The sequence below is a fragment of the Diabrotica undecimpunctata genome, unplaced genomic scaffold (assembly GCF_040954645.1).
Source record: "Diabrotica undecimpunctata isolate CICGRU unplaced genomic scaffold, icDiaUnde3 ctg00000568.1, whole genome shotgun sequence".
NCBI lineage: Eukaryota > Metazoa > Arthropoda > Insecta > Coleoptera > Chrysomelidae > Diabrotica > Diabrotica undecimpunctata.
Window position 1 is genome coordinate 559,996 of NW_027311885.1, and position 15,584 is coordinate 575,579.

Consider the following 15,584-nt stretch of genomic DNA (forward strand, 5'->3'; position numbering starts at 1 on the left):
AGAAGACCCTTTGACATATAAAAACTTTTTACGAATGAATAATACTGTGTTTATAAAATTATTAGGACTAGTTGAGAATAAGATAAAAAAACAGGATACGCAATTTAGAGAAAGTATTTCAGCAAGATGCAGGTTTGTATAGTATTGTATTTAGATAGATGTATAAATTTGATGCCTCGTTTTTTGTTTAGGTTGGAAACTACATTAAGATTTTTAGCAACTGGGCAAACCTTTAGATCATTAATGTATTCAACTCGTATACATGAAAGTAGCATTTCTAGGTTTGTACCTGAAGTTTGTGAAGCTATATATACCAGTCTAAAGGAAATATATTTGAAGGTAAATATGTATGAGATAAAATTATGAAAACTAACTAACATTATTTTTAGACCCCAACATCTTCTAGAGAGTGGTTAAATGTTGCTAAAGGGTTTCAAGAAATGTGGCAGTTTCCCAACTGTATTGGTGCTTTGGATGGAAAACATGTAATGTTTAAACCTCCGATATCTGCTGGTTCATATTATTACAATTATAAAGGGAATCACTCAATAGTTCTATTAGCCATGTGTGATTCAGCTTATAAATTCACTTACTATAATGTAGGAATAAATGGCCGCATAAGTGATGGTGGTGTTTTCCGAGAAAGTAATCTGTGTGGAGCACTAGAAAATAACTCTTTAAATTTACCCCCAAATCAGGCTTTACCCAGTCGTACATCAAAAATTCCATTTGTATTAATTGCAGATGATGCATTTCCGTTAACCAGTCGAATTATGAAACCTTATCCTAATAGGAGATTGTCAGAATCTGAAAAAATATTTAATTATCGACTCTCTAGAGCCCGTCGAATGATTGAAAGCTCATTTGGAATCTTAGCTAACAGATTTAGAGTATTGCTTAATCCAATAAATTTAAATGCAGATAAAGTAGAAAAAATAATATTGGCTTGCTTAGCGTTGCATAATTTATTAGTTTCAGAAAATTTTAAAACATATATAGAACAAGATGAATCACAGGTTGTGTTTTCAAATAGATTAAGTAATCAAGCAGGTAATCGTTCGACAGCTAGAGCTCATAATATAAGAAATGAATTTAAAGAGTATTTCAACAGTGACAGTGGTTCAGTTGACTGGCAAAATGCTGCCATACAGAGATGTAACATGTAAAAAATGTATATTATTATTAATAAATGAGTAACTTGAAATTTAAATAAAACGAAACATACATAATTATGAATTTTTATTTTTTAAAATTTTTTTTCTGGCATCCCAAATAATGTTTGTTATTTTTTCTTGAGTCTCTAATAGTGTCTCTTCATCAGACACCAAAAACTCTAATTGACTCTCTACAAATTCTGCAAATATTTTTAAATTTGATTTTGCAGGAAGAGTCTCCACAGGTTTTGGTTGCTCTTCATTGGCCAGAGCATTTGTTAAAGATGACAAAACATCAGCCGCTTTATTCAAAAAAATCCCCTCATCGTCAGGTTTATTTCTTTTTTTTAGCCTCTTTCTAATAATATCTCCTCCAGAGGTGGCATTGTCTCTTAATGAAGGGGTAGGCACATTCTGTGATGCAGAAGGACTCTGTAAAATCAACCATATCACTAAATGATTAATATGTTAATAAATAAATAAGAAGTTATTTATATTTGTATTCATATTTTGACAAGCTTCCGATTTAGAAGTTAAAACGTTAGTAAAAAAAGACTTTTCAGCTTATGTGATTTTAATTCCCAATAAATTTTTTGACACTATTATCTCCTCAAACTAAAATTCTTCATAATTATTTTCCAATTAAAAAATTTCAAAAAAAAAATTGATAAAAGTTTATACTCACAATACAATAATCATGAAAATTTTCATTTTCAATCCCCTCATCGTCAGGTTTATTTCTTTTTTTTAGACTCTTTCTAATAATATCTCCTCCAGAGGGGGTGCTGTCTCTTAACGAAGGGGTAGGCAGATTCTGTGATGTAGAAGGACTCTGTAAAATCAACCATATCAATAAATGATTAATATGATAATAAATAAATAAGTTATTTGTATTGATATTTTGACAAGCTTCTGATTTAGAAGTTAAAACATTAGTAAAAAAAGACTTTTCAGCTTATGTGATTTTAATTCCCAATAAATTTTTTGACACTATTATCTCCTCAAACTAAAATTCCTCATAATTATTTTCCAATTAAAAAATTTCAAGAAAATTGATAAATATACTCACAATACAATAATCATAATTTTGAAAATTTTCAATCTCCTCTTCCTGATTCTGACTACTTATCAAATGTATTTCATTTTCTTGAACATAATCCATGGTAGCATTTTCATTGGCTGGTAGGATTGTTAAAGCCGAAAGGCTGTCCTGTGAGCACCTAGGTATGCAATGCTCCGCTACGAATAATATTTTTTCGTAATACCATAGCGTAGGTTTGTCAATCTAATAAAATAAAATAATTATAGAGCAACTATTAGGCTTTATAAAAAACATTACTTATGCTACTTTTTTGATGTCTATTTGTTTGTGTACGCGACTTATCGTAATGGTTTCAGTGTTAACAAAATTCTAATCAAATTAGCCCAACAAATAGACATAAAAAGCCATAATGTAATAGAAATATTACTTACATCATCGCTACCAGCTCCGCTTTTTATAGATGATAAATATCTTCTATGCTGTTGTAAAAAGTTAGTTCTTAAATTGTTAAACTTGGCTTTTATCTCTGCCACACTTACATCTACACCGAGTTTATACAATTCCGCCTTTATTTCTTCCAAAGCTTTTACTCTCGCATTCCTATTTTTATACAATGAATGCTTTGGCACATATAAACAAGGATTTGCTTTATATAGTTCGATTAAATTTTCTATTTGCTTCTGACTCCACATATTTAAAAACAAAGCATAAACATAGAAACATACGTATAACATAACCTCAGTTTAAGTTAATATTGGATCATTTTTAGTACAAGTAATTAGAACATGTTCTAATTTTTAGTACTGAATCGGCGCGCGCACCTATTTTGTAGATACAATATTTTTAGTGCTAAATTCAGTACTGAATTTAGCATAATGGCAAGCGGACCTAAGAGACGATTTTTGTTTTATATGCTCTTTGTGAAATTTTAATTTCTGTATGAGCCACTCTAGTAAACTGATTAGTTTCAGTAGTTTCAGAGTCTGTAAAGCAAATCTAAATCGATCTCTTGTCGTCGTGTATTTTGCACTTCGACTGTTCGACTATCTTCTTTTACATGGCGTTGTCGGCCTACAGGCACGTTTGATTCGCGAGAATCATTTAAATGTTGGTGATTTGGTTTCCGTATTTTGTCTGTCTGCATAGTTCGTCTGAAGAGCGATAGATTCCGAAACGGCTGTAACGAAATGGCAGATGGACAAAATATAAATCAAACTACCAATATGCCTTTATCTAAAGACTATCTAGTTTTTGCTTTTGCTTACAAATTTTAAAACCGGTTTCTATGATTCCTACTCTCATAGCATATTAATTTAATATTGTGTATTAATTACTAAATGTTTTGAGTTTGATTAAATGAAAATTATTGGTCTAATCTAATATCTCTGAAAACTTTCAGAACTAATTTGTCACATTTATTCTAATATATAAACAGGATTAGAGTTCTCTCTGTTGATCTATTCTTGAGCATTATTAGCTTTAGTATTAGTAAATATAAAGACAATAAATCAGGTATACTATGAATAATCGTTTAGAGGCGTAAGTTGGTTGAATACCCTATATATGAAATGAACGTTAGGACGAAATTCAAAATTTCCCGCGCTTTATAGCAATTCAATTTTCGCGCGTTTACAATACTACCAACTACACAAGGCGTTTGTCAATTAGCAAGCTCACCAACACGATAAAAATATTGATTAGTACCAGAACACTCCAACGTGGCGCTGATTATCACAACATTTTTTTGTACAGAAGTAGGTTATCTATGTCCAAGGTTAGTAGATGTTAAGTAGGTTGTCTCGTAACTATGTGGGCGAAGCGAGGGGAAGGCAGAATGCTTACGTCACTCATACGACAAAGTCAAATTTGACAGTTGTCTGCACGTCTGAGTTTAAGTTCACGTTTGTTGTTGTCTCTATTCTATAGTATCATTAGTTCGTTTATTTGTTTAGTTATTGTTTAGTTTTTATTTTTAAGTATAGGTATAAGGACAATATTATTTATAGAGACTTGTTATTTGTGTACATAAACACTTGTGAAGTGTGTTTTCGTAGCCGTGATATAAAGGTTTGTCATAACAATTATATGTAGTTTTGTACGTTATAATAATGATATATTTTTTAGATGAGATAAGTATATATAGTTTGAAGATTTGTGCTTGAAGGACTAATCATTTTTTGTATTTTAATCTAATAATAAATTATTTATATTACCTATTGGTTTTTTTTTGCCTACCACTAGATATGATAAAAATGCTGTAAATTCCAGGAAAAAAATAATAAGTAAGTTCCTACATATTTAGTATTTTTGCTTTTGAACTTTTTCTACTGTTTTTTTGGGTTTTTGTGCGAAATAAACTGTTATCTCCATTTAAAACACACAATATTATCACTATAATCAATTCTATTTTTTGTCATCAGACTATTGATTTTAGAAAAAAAAATTGATATAATTACTAATATAAGAACCACTTAACATCCCTATACCCAAGAAAATCCCAAAATATATTGCAAAACCTAAGTTTTTGAACCTTATATTAGCATTGAAGCTTATGGCAATTTTAAAAGTGTCGTATGGGTGACGTATTCCCGCCTTTAAAAAGCGAGCATTTGATTGGTCTATAGTTACGAGACAACCTACTTAAATATCTACTAACCTTGATCTATGCCACTATTTTTGTTTTGGTATTAAACTCCATTCGCTTAGCTCGGACAAATTTTGACAGATTCATTGTCGGAAACCTACAACACAACAATTCCTACTTCTCAGTATTAATAGCTCAAGTATCCTGCTATTACAGACTTCTTTCTTTAAAAAAAGAAGAATTATTCTAAATAGTCGAAGTGTATACTAAACCCATCAAATTTTGGGTAGTATATATTTAAAAAATATATATTTAGTTGTTATAATTTAACATAACTATTTATTATATGGTGCAGATAAATAAATATTGATTGTCGGAAATTTGCAAAGTTCTATTTTATTTACTATTTAGTTTGTTTACTATTAATATTGGCTATGAGTAATGGTGCTTGGTTGTATAGTAATTTCCAGCCACTGTTAGTCTGTCAAAAAGTAACTAACTTCGCAAAAAAATAATTACTAAATTCACTAGACAGTTCGGACTGGGATTAGCGAACCGAGTTTATCAAAGAATATGCGTCTACAGTCCATCTAATTTACTTACTGTTGCAAGTCATTATCATTGGTCAGGTTGCAGGTCACAATGGGGAACTTGCATAAAAATTAAATTCCAGAAATATTACTGATAAACGTTATTTATTACTGTTAAGAGAACCCCAGTTTACAAAAAAACTCATATTTTATTATTATGAAATAAATATAAGGAATTAAAAACTGGAGAATTTAAATGATTCTTTCAACGGGCGGAATCTGTTGTGACGTCATACCGCTCGTTGGTCATCCCTATAAACGGGTAAAAACGATAAGTATTGCAACTGCAACGGTATTGGGTATTGCCTAATCTTCTTCTTACCAATGGATGGAAAACTTGAAGCCTTCGAGATGTGGCTATACAGGCGAATTCTAAGGATATCATGGACAGACAAGATAACCAACGAGACCGTATTACGAAGAGTGGGCAAAGAAAGAGAGGTGATGTATACCATTAAAAGGAGAAAGTTGGAATATCTCGGACATATAATGAGAAACAGCACTAAATACAGATTACTGAAGGTAATCCTACAGGGTAAAGTATTCGGAAAGCGAGGAATTGGGAGAAGGAGAATATCATGGTTGAAGAACCTGAGGAAATGGTTCTCCACAACAACAACGAATCTATTTAAAGCATCAGTCAATAAAATAATTATAGCCAGAATGATTGCCAATATTCGGAACGAATAGGCACTGAAAGAAGAAGAAGATGGATGGGATGGGTATGGACAGTGGAAGTGTGACGTCACAACTGTCAATTACTTTCCAAACAAAAGTTGAAATGTCCAATCTCAAGACTTTTTAATTTCTATAAAGTTAATATTTTGCTTCCTCTGCTGCTTTTTCTTTTAAGTATAGTGTTTTTACGATAATACCATCATAATTCAGTGTTCCATTTTTATGAAATATAGTTTAAAAGTTTAAATTAAAGACATTCTAACCTTACTTTATTGATACATGCATTTTATTGCTATTTTTATAAAACAGCATGCTTTATTATTTACACAACCTTGTAAAATTGTTGTAGTAACTATTAGAATACTTAGATATTGCAAAAAGCGGAAAGATTCTGTAAAAAAATGAAAAAATAACGAAAAATACAAATTATCCACACTAAACAAGGTTTGTTTGGAAAGTGAAACTGACAGATGTCAATAAAATCGCATTTTATGCACATGACACATGACAATGGATTTGATAATAACGTACCATTTCCATTGTATCAAACAATATAGACGCTTATAAGCGTCTATATTCTTTGATTGTATTATAGCCTGTTTTAATACTGTTAAAGGTTTTAAGTGTGTGTAAAATAATTTTTTTAAAATGACTGACGCTGGGTTTTTAAAGGGACAGTCTGACAATTTACCCTTAGTGGATATATTTATGGTGGGGACTTACATTAAAAACAGCGAAAGTTTTTCTCTTGCTGAAGTTCGAGGTGTTAAAACTAACAGGTAGGATATAAACCATACTTAATAGTTTTACGTATAATATAAATCGATAAAAGTATTTTTCATACAAATTAAAACTTATTAAAGTTACGAGGAAAGAAAGAGAATGCAAAATTTTGACGCCTGTCAAAATTTTCGATGTACTGTATATGTAATCATTTTTTCGATACCTGAGAAAACTAATAAGTATTTTTGAAAAATTTAAACGCAGAATGAAAGAATACTTTATTATCGAGGGCCGAAAGTCCCTTAGAATGAATCAAAAGTTTCTTTTTAATGAGATATTTGAAATTAAAAATCACACTAAATTTTTTCTTTATTAAAATATTATTTATTATTATTAACTTATTAAAATAAACATTATAGAAGTTTTCAGGGACTCTCGGCACTCGGTAATAACGTAATCTTTCATTCTGCGTTTAAATTTTTCAAAAATACTTATTAATTTTCTCAGGATTAGAAAAAAATGAATGCATGTAAAACACATTTGTGCGAAATTTTGTGCCTACGCCCTTAAAGTATAATCATTATAATACGTTATGTGAATAATATATGGATAATGTGAATAATATGAAGTGTAAATGACAATATATTTTTAGTTACTTGAAATGAAAATATTAGGCACAAAAATATTTACATCTACTTACATAGGTACCTAGTTGTTAAATATTTCTACTTATTTACAGATCCGCTAGGCCTTCTTATGGGGACTCTGCTGTTGGATGGGTGCAAGTTCGAAGAGATAAAAATGTATGCACAGTTAAAGCTAAAGTGACACCTGAACACAATGTGAGGAAAACACAATATGCTGTAACTTGCAATATTGATGAGGAATATTCAGTGCCATGACTGTGCTGCCTCTTCAGGTAAATATTTTTAAAATGATAAAAAATGTACTAGGTAAATATCAGATTAGTTTTAGTCATGCATAGGTATATTGAGATTCTAGGATTGTAAGACTAAAAAAATGTTTTATATGTCTTTGATGCTATTTAAAAACTGTTTATGTTTATGGAATGTCTTCTTTACATGCCATCTCCGCGATTAAGGTTGGCCATCATCATTGCCTATTCTAACTTTTGGCACTATACAGCCCAAAAGAGTTCATTTGAGCTGCATCCAATCCATTCTTTGAGATTTCTCAGCCAGGACAATTTTTTTCTACCTATGCTGCGTCTTCCTTGAATTTTTCCCCACATTATTAATTTTAGGAGTTCGTATCTATCACCACCTGCTGTTATAAGTATGACCCAAGTATTGCAGTTTTCTTATTTTGGTGGAATCCAGTATCTCCCTGCTTGATCTCTATTTTCTTAGTGCTTCTTCATAGGTTATTCTGTCTATCCAGGAAATTCTTCAATATGTCCACATTTTAAATGCTTCCAATCTAATTGTAATATGGAACGTAAAGGATAGCAAATACATACTATGAAATGATATTAACTTTGGGTATAATTTATAAGTATAGCATTTACTTTGTTTTAGGTGGGTATAAGCATTCCATAGCACTCTTGATGTGGCTTCACAGAAGGAGTGAAGAACCTTCTCCAACTGAAGTTGCTTGTTACTGGGCAGAGTAAACTTTCCAAAGTTGGAACTTCAGTTAAATACCTAACTTTGAAGGATTTTGGAGCACAAGAAGAACTGAGCTCAGATGAAGAAAGCTTACTTTTTTTACAGGAAGTTGTGAACCAAGGACTAGAACATAATGTTGAGAGTCAGCTATTGAAACACTTCAAGCCTAACAGAATTTTGCAAAATCTTGGACTACATCAATCGATGTTAAATTTTGTTAGCAGAAATGATTTTTCCAAAATGGCACTGAATTTTTCAGAATTTCTAGAATTCTGTTATCAGGAAATGGATCCCCAACTATGTTCTGAAGCTGCAGCAATAACCATTGAACAGTCTAATTCCGGTTTATGGTTTGACCTGCGATATTGACCAAGTAAAATGCCTTCATGGTACCAAAATAAAATTCAGAAAGTTAGGAAAAACCGAACGTCAACTGTGTGTTTGGGTTTACGATTGTCCAAAAATTACTGATTATTTCGTTATTTCAGTAAATATCTCCAATAATAATAGTTATAATATATCTGATGGTAATATATCAAAGTTTAGAAATTTATGTAATCAAAACTTAGATAAAATCAAAACAAATCTTATCTTATATAAGTTGGTGTATTTCTTGATTTAAAAAGAGCTTTTGAAACCATTGACAGGACAATAATGATTTCTAAACTTAAACAGTATGGTATAGGTGGTACACTAATTGCGTGGTTAGAAAATTATTTACAAGATCGCGAACAGACAGTTCGATTTAAAGAGCAATTGTTATGTGAAATGGATAGTAATACAGGGATTCTTCAAGGTAGCGTATTAGGCACTCGTTTATTTATTCTGTACATTAACGATATCGATATTTTTGTAATTTGTGAATTTATTGATCTTTTTGCCGATGATACTCTAATCTGTTGTAGTGATGAAAATTTTGATGTAGGTATTCAAAAAATGAACACTATTTTAGATATGGTTAATAAATATTAAAAAATGAATAAACTGAAGTTGAATGTGAAAAAAACAAAGGCAATGGTTTTAACTACCAAATATATATATATATATATATATATATACATATATATATATATATATATATATATATATATATATATATTTATATATATATATTATATATATATATATATATATATATATATATATATATATATATATATTATATATATATATAATATATATATTATATATATATATATCGATCGTTCGGAAGAAAAGGGTTACAAGTCGGAAAAACTACTTTTGCAGGAGACGAGTTTTAAGATTTTTTTCGGAGTTTTTTTTTTTATTACCTGATCATTAATTAATAAAACTTTGTGATTTTTATTTAAATAAGTAGGCTAAGTTGGGTTTAATTAAATGACATAATTGTGATTTTTCTAACTGTTTATTTATTGTTATAAAAAAATACATGCAACGGTTTTGAATTAAAAATTAGTAAATGTTTACAAGTTGTAACAATGTTAACTTAATTTATAATTATTTAATACATACCTAAAATCGTTAAAAGAATTAGATTAAAGCATTACAAATTATTGTAAAAATCAAAATAATATGGCGGTACGCATTTTTTCTTTTCGACTAATGATATCAAACCTGTTTTTTTTGCCTCTGATATACCAGGTTTCGTGGAATATGCATTTTTTATTTTGATTTGTTCTATACTAACAGTTTTTCTAGAACTAATAATTTCCGCTTGGCAGAAATCTGTATCTTCAAAAGAATTTTTATAAAATAATGTATTTGGATTCTTTTTTTCTAATTTGATTACCCTAAATGACGAAGTTTTTACATTTTTAGGGATATTCACAAACAAGTCAGAAGTTAATTTTTTTAAATCCATAAAATCCTTAAAACAAAGTTCGTTTACTTTATATGTTTTTCCGGTTTTTTTTGCTGATCTCATAATGCAAGCATACTGATCAGGAACGTAAATAGGGCTTGATTTTCTGTATAGTTTTATTGCCTTTTCTATTGTCGCGTGTACACTATCACCTTCATTTTGGCTATGGCCGGAAACAAGAAATTTATGGGTGATTGAACTTATATTTAATTTTAATATTGCATAAATATAAAGAGCTATTATGAATTTATTTTTGTTTTGGCCTGTACAGTTGTCGGAATAAAGTATTACATTTAAATCTTCTTCATTTTGATTGCTCATATTTTCTAAAAATTTAAAAAGACAGGAACCTATTTCATTCGCTCCCCTTTGTGCCTCACCCTCATGCCACATAAAGCAAGTACCTTGGTGGTTTTTAATATCATACAACGTAAAATTTAGTACATTAAGCTTTGAAACATAATAGAAAGCTGCAGTATCTCCTACAGGACAAGGCAAAACTGCCTGCAGATCAAAAACAATTACTTTAGTATTTTCTGTAGTATTTCTGTCATTATCTTTTTCTTTGCGACTTTTTCTAAAATATTTTGCTGTTCAATAATAGAGGAATTTTTAAATTGCAAACAAAGGTCGCATTGATCTTTTTTGGGTATATAAAAGGCAATGTTAAATTCTTCCTCAAAAATTTTTCTGTACATGTGATAGTTTGCCGCTGGTCGTTGTTTTTCTTCGCAACTTTTAAGATAGTCACGATGTAGATCTGCAAGAGTTTTGTTTCCTTCAATATATTGTTTGGAAGTATGCGATCTACAGTAATGACTATCTATTCGAGGTATCGAATTTATGTGGCTTCTTATTTCACTTTTTATTTCTTCGTCTACTTTATAGTGGTTGTTATGTGTACCGCGCTTATCAGTTTCAACAATTTTTCCACTTTCGCAAACTTTTTGCTTCTTTAAAACGGTTTGAATGACTCTATTGTTGATTGACAGTGTAGCTAAAAAAAAATACTTGCAAACACGTACAGTTTTATTATCGATGATAAAAGAGTATGCATTATTAGGATTTCTTGGATTAGCTGCATTACTGTATTTGTACCTCGGGTTTATACTTTGCATATTCGATGAAATATAATGCCTTTGTTTCTCTAAATCTTGTAATCCCCAGTAATCATTGAAAATATTTAATCGCTGCTGTTCATCTATTTTTTGTGAACATTGTAGTTTACACTTTTCACCACATGGTGGTTTAAGCATTCTTTTTGGGCGTTTTTCTTTAATTTTTTTCTGACTACCATTTTCAGTTTTTACACTAATTAAGCCAACATAACTTTGGCCGCTATTTCTCAACTGTTTTGCTATATTTTTTTGCCATAAGCCTGGATTTCTCAATCGTTTTTTTCCTTTTTTTTCTGTTTTGGACGGATCAAGTAATTTTCTATTTTTTGACAGATTAATATTTTCTGCTTCTCTACTTGAATCAATATCATCAGAATCTGATGACGATTTAATATAGGGTGGATCCTTAACACTGTCATCAGATCCAAATGGTTCATTTTCAGAATCTGAGTCACTACTACTTGTTGATGAACTTGACGAAGAGTTCGATGACGAAGATGAACTTCTGGTAGATGAAGCAAATGAACAGTTTTGTGTTTTTTCTATAACCAAATTCTGGACATCTAAAATGAAAATTAAGTTAATAAACAAAATATCGCCTTAAAACTTCAATTTACCTTTAACGTTCTTGTTTGAATTAGACACCCTTGGAATGTGTAAAGTTTCTTGCTCTTTTTCCTTTGAAAGAATAGCATCTTTATTGACTATGCAATTTTCACTGCTTTTCAATGTATCAATTTCTTCGATCTCATAGTGCATTATTTCTGGTATGTCTTTAAAGTAAAATAAGTCAATAAGGAAATATATTAAAATAATGTAAATTTACCTAATAATATTTGACTGCTAGCATCAGTATTGACCGAGCAATTTTTACTGCACTTTAATAGATCCATTTCTTCGTTCCCATATTGCATTATTTCTGGAACGTCTTCAACCAATACATTTTCAATTTCAGATTGTTCGACGGTACCACCTAACAAATTGGGCATATTCGCTTTGAAATCTAATAGTAAATTAGGATGACACCCGGCAAGTATCCTTTGGGTTCGGTTTGTAAATGCCATATTTAAGACTACGTGATGCTAAAAATAAAATAAGTTCTCTAAAATTCCTTAATTTGGCAACACACATTGTAGTTTGTCAGACAAAAAATGAAAAACCATTAGGTCAAAAATGTAACACCCTGTATACAAAACACCTTTGTTAACTAAACTGGTTATTTTTGTTGAAAAAACTATCAAAAGATTTTTTTATAATTAAACAAACTTTTAATAAGGATACTTTATTTAATAATTTAGATATTTGATATTTTTTTCATGCACGAAAATACTTGCAGGTCTAAAATATTATCGTAAATAATTACAAAAAGTATTAAGAAAAGTGATATATTTTGACATAACCCAAAGACTGTGAATAAACTTACCACAAAAGTTGAGTCAAAAGTGTAACATGTTCTAATTTTACAGTAACTATTTAAAAAGCAATCAAGAAAAGCGCTACATTTTGACATAAAACATAGTATGTGAACAAATTAACTCAAAAAATTGGTTCAAAACAGTTACAAAACAAAATGTTGCGGCTTTGTTACAAACGCGAAATAGTTAATTTAATCCAAGATTGTAACATTCTGAGATGTATCTGTTTCGTTGTAAAATTTACATGCATTTACTACTTACTTTTTGCAACAATATCGAATGTATCTTCTTTCTCCTAAATATTTGAAACACTACACAACACTAACGGTGACAAACTGTTATACAACGATCTTGTACAAAATATTCTGCGAAAAATGCAAAAATCCCCGTGTTACATGCGGACATCTTTTGGCTGGTAGTGAAGATTCTCTCTAAACTTCATGCGTTCCTAATAGTAGGCACCTTTTTAGTTAGTTTAATGAAATAAATCGAGAAATGAACATTTTTGAGATGTAACCCTTTTCTTCCGAACGATCGATATATATATATATATATATATATATATATATATATATATATATATATATATATATATATATTATATATATATATATATATATATATATATTATATATATATATATTATATATTATATATATATATATATATATATATATATATATATTATATATATATATATATTATATATATATATATATATTATATATTATATATATATATATATATATATATATATATTATATATATATATATATATATATATATATATATATATATATATATATATATATATATATATACATCTAGCGGTTAATCTGAGCTCCGTTCTAAAACGGTATTATACTAACTCCAGTAGAATATACACCGTGTATATTATTATCTAAGTAGCGCTTTATGTAGACTCCGACCAACATGTAGGATTAAGTGGACTCCACAACAGGATAAACCATTTGTGGGATCCGTATTTACCATTTCGCGTACACTTCTAATCTCCTGAGATGTTGCCAATAATTGTATTAGTAGTAGATTTTCAAATTTTACAGATGGTACATTTTGGAACTTGAAATCTTTTTTTTTTTTCGTGCGTGAACAGTTGTCGTGCTTACACGTGTATCTTAGAAGTTTAGTACAATCAATCATTTTAAAAGACAAATTAAATTATTTGAAAATTAGTTATAATTGTGGTTATAAGGGTGTTGTGAAAGCTTAGTGCATTCATATGGAAGTGGATGATGGGGGGAAACCCCCACCTCTACCGGATCCTCCAGAAAACTTAGATCTAGGAAATAATCAGATAAGTGGTTCAAATCATTTAAATTTAATTATAGATTCTTCTGCATTAAATCGGAATACTAAAGATAAAAAACATAAAAAACAAATTATATTAAAGGATAAGATAGTTGAGGCTAGTTCAAATCCAGAATCAAGTTTTTCCGTTCACAATAATAATGAAACGATCAAAAAAGTAAAAACAACATTCCTTTATCAGTCTACTGATATAGGCCCGTTTCAGATTTACATTGAAAATAATATGGATAATTATACAGGCCAATTAAACGCAATAAAAATTGGAGAAATAATTTTAACTTCACATCCGGAATTAGATAAAAAAATAAAACAAATTCAATCGATAGGAAGAAATCGAATTCAGGTTTTTTGTAAGGATTATTTGAGTGCTAATGTATTATACAGGCCAGAAAATCTTTCGAAAAAATAAAAAAACTGCTTTGTGATTCTCGAATAAAACTTGAAATTCGACTACGTTTATCAAAATGCTACGTCTGGTCGACTCTTCTATATGCAGTTGAAACGTGGACCCTAAAAACATCAACCGTAAATAAATTGGAGGCCTTTGAAATGTGGATCTACCGGAGAATGCTCAAAATTTCATGGACATCGCATACCTCAAACGAAGAAGTGCTGCATAGAATAGGCAAGGAAAGAGAACTTTTTAACACAGTAAAAGTTAGAAAAACATCATACCTAGGCCACATACTGAGAAATAATAAGTACCAATATGCCCAACTTATAGTGAAAGGAAAAATCGAGGGAAAGAGAGGCCTAGGAAGGAAAAGACTATCGTGGCTCAGAAACATCCGACAATGGACAGGGCTAAATTTTGAACAGCTAATAAGAACAGCTGAAGATAGAGAAGATTTTAAAATTGTAGTAGCCAACCTCCATTGAGGAGAGGGCACTTTAAGAAGAAGAATGTATTATTAAAATCTCACATTTTAGAAAATAAAAACTTGTCTGCATATATTCCTAAATTTTTAATATTTCGATTAGGAATTATTAGATTCATTGATAAAGATTTACCAGTTGAATATTTAAAAAATAAAATTAGGGCCTATGATTTTCATTGTAAATTTGAAGTGGAATTTGTTAAAAGAATGAACCGAAAAGTAAAAAACTCGGATAACGAAACAGAATTAATACCTACAAGTACTATTTTGGTTTCCTTTAAAAGTCAAACTTTACTTAAGTATATAGAGATTAACAAAGTTCTTTACGAAGTAGAAGTTTATAAACAAAGGGTTGTAATGTGTAATAATTGTTACCGCTATGGACATATTAGTAAACAATGTCGAAGTAAAATCAGATGTCTTAAATGCTCTCAGAATCATGACACAGTTACCTGCCCATCAGACGAATTTACAGTAAAGTGTTTTTCTTGCAATGGAAACCATTTTACTAATGATTTTAATGTATGCCCGGAGTACAACAGACAAGAAAAGATTAAACAAATGATGTCACAGACAAATTGTTCATTCAAGGATGCTAGTAG

At 29.9% G+C, this 15,584-nt stretch overlaps 2 protein-coding genes and 1 long non-coding RNA gene across 3 annotated transcripts; 1 reads left to right on the plus strand and 2 right to left on the minus strand.

Moving 5' to 3' along the window:
• Positions 1 to 1,224: 1,224 nt before the first annotated feature.
• LOC140452999 (uncharacterized) lies at positions 1,225 to 3,556 on the minus strand. Its single transcript, XM_072547309.1, has 4 exons — positions 2,628 to 3,556; positions 2,224 to 2,439; positions 1,840 to 1,986; positions 1,225 to 1,586 (listed from the first exon to the last, which is right to left on the minus strand). Exons 1-4 carry the CDS (start codon positions 2,928 to 2,930, stop codon positions 1,230 to 1,232), a joined length of 1,023 nt encoding a protein of 340 aa, XP_072403410.1. The 5' UTR covers positions 2,931 to 3,556; the 3' UTR covers positions 1,225 to 1,229.
• Positions 3,557 to 6,052: 2,496 nt separating this feature from the next.
• Positions 6,053 to 9,422, plus strand: LOC140431131 (uncharacterized). The gene is made up of 3 exons (XR_011949621.1): positions 6,053 to 6,827; positions 7,511 to 7,690; positions 8,310 to 9,422. It is a non-coding gene; the product is annotated as an uncharacterized lncRNA (long non-coding RNA).
• A 191-nt stretch (positions 9,423 to 9,613) lies between these two features.
• On the minus strand, positions 9,614 to 13,320 carry LOC140431138 (uncharacterized). The gene is made up of 3 exons (XM_072519049.1): positions 12,187 to 13,320; positions 11,978 to 12,133; positions 9,614 to 11,923 (listed from the first exon to the last, which is right to left on the minus strand). The coding sequence occupies exons 1-3, from the start codon at positions 12,422 to 12,424 to the stop codon at positions 10,764 to 10,766; spliced, it is 1,554 nt and encodes a 517-aa protein (XP_072375150.1). The 5' UTR covers positions 12,425 to 13,320; the 3' UTR covers positions 9,614 to 10,763.
• Positions 13,321 to 15,584: the final 2,264 nt, after the last annotated feature.

Bases quoted from the DNA above. Each gene is read 5' to 3' on its own strand.
- LOC140452999 (XM_072547309.1), bottom strand. From the start codon at position 2,930: ATGTTATACGTATGTTTCTATGTTTATGCTTTGTTTTTAAATATGTGG. The intron at 2,440-2,627 runs GTAAGTAATATT...TTATTTTATTAG, and splicing joins GCGGAGCTGGTAGCGATGAT to ATTGACAAACCTACGCTATG. The intron at 1,987-2,223 runs GTGAGTATATTT...TTGATTTTACAG, and splicing joins AAAATTATGATTATTGTATT to AGTCCTTCTACATCACAGAA.
- LOC140431138 (XM_072519049.1), bottom strand. From the start codon at position 12,424: ATGGCATTTACAAACCGAACCCAAAGGATACTTGCCGGGTGTCATCCT. The intron at 12,134-12,186 runs GTAAATTTACAT...TTTACTTTAAAG, and splicing joins TAGCAGTCAAATATTATTAG to ACATACCAGAAATAATGCAC. The intron at 11,924-11,977 runs GTAAATTGAAGT...TTTTCATTTTAG, and splicing joins TTCAAACAAGAACGTTAAAG to ATGTCCAGAATTTGGTTATA.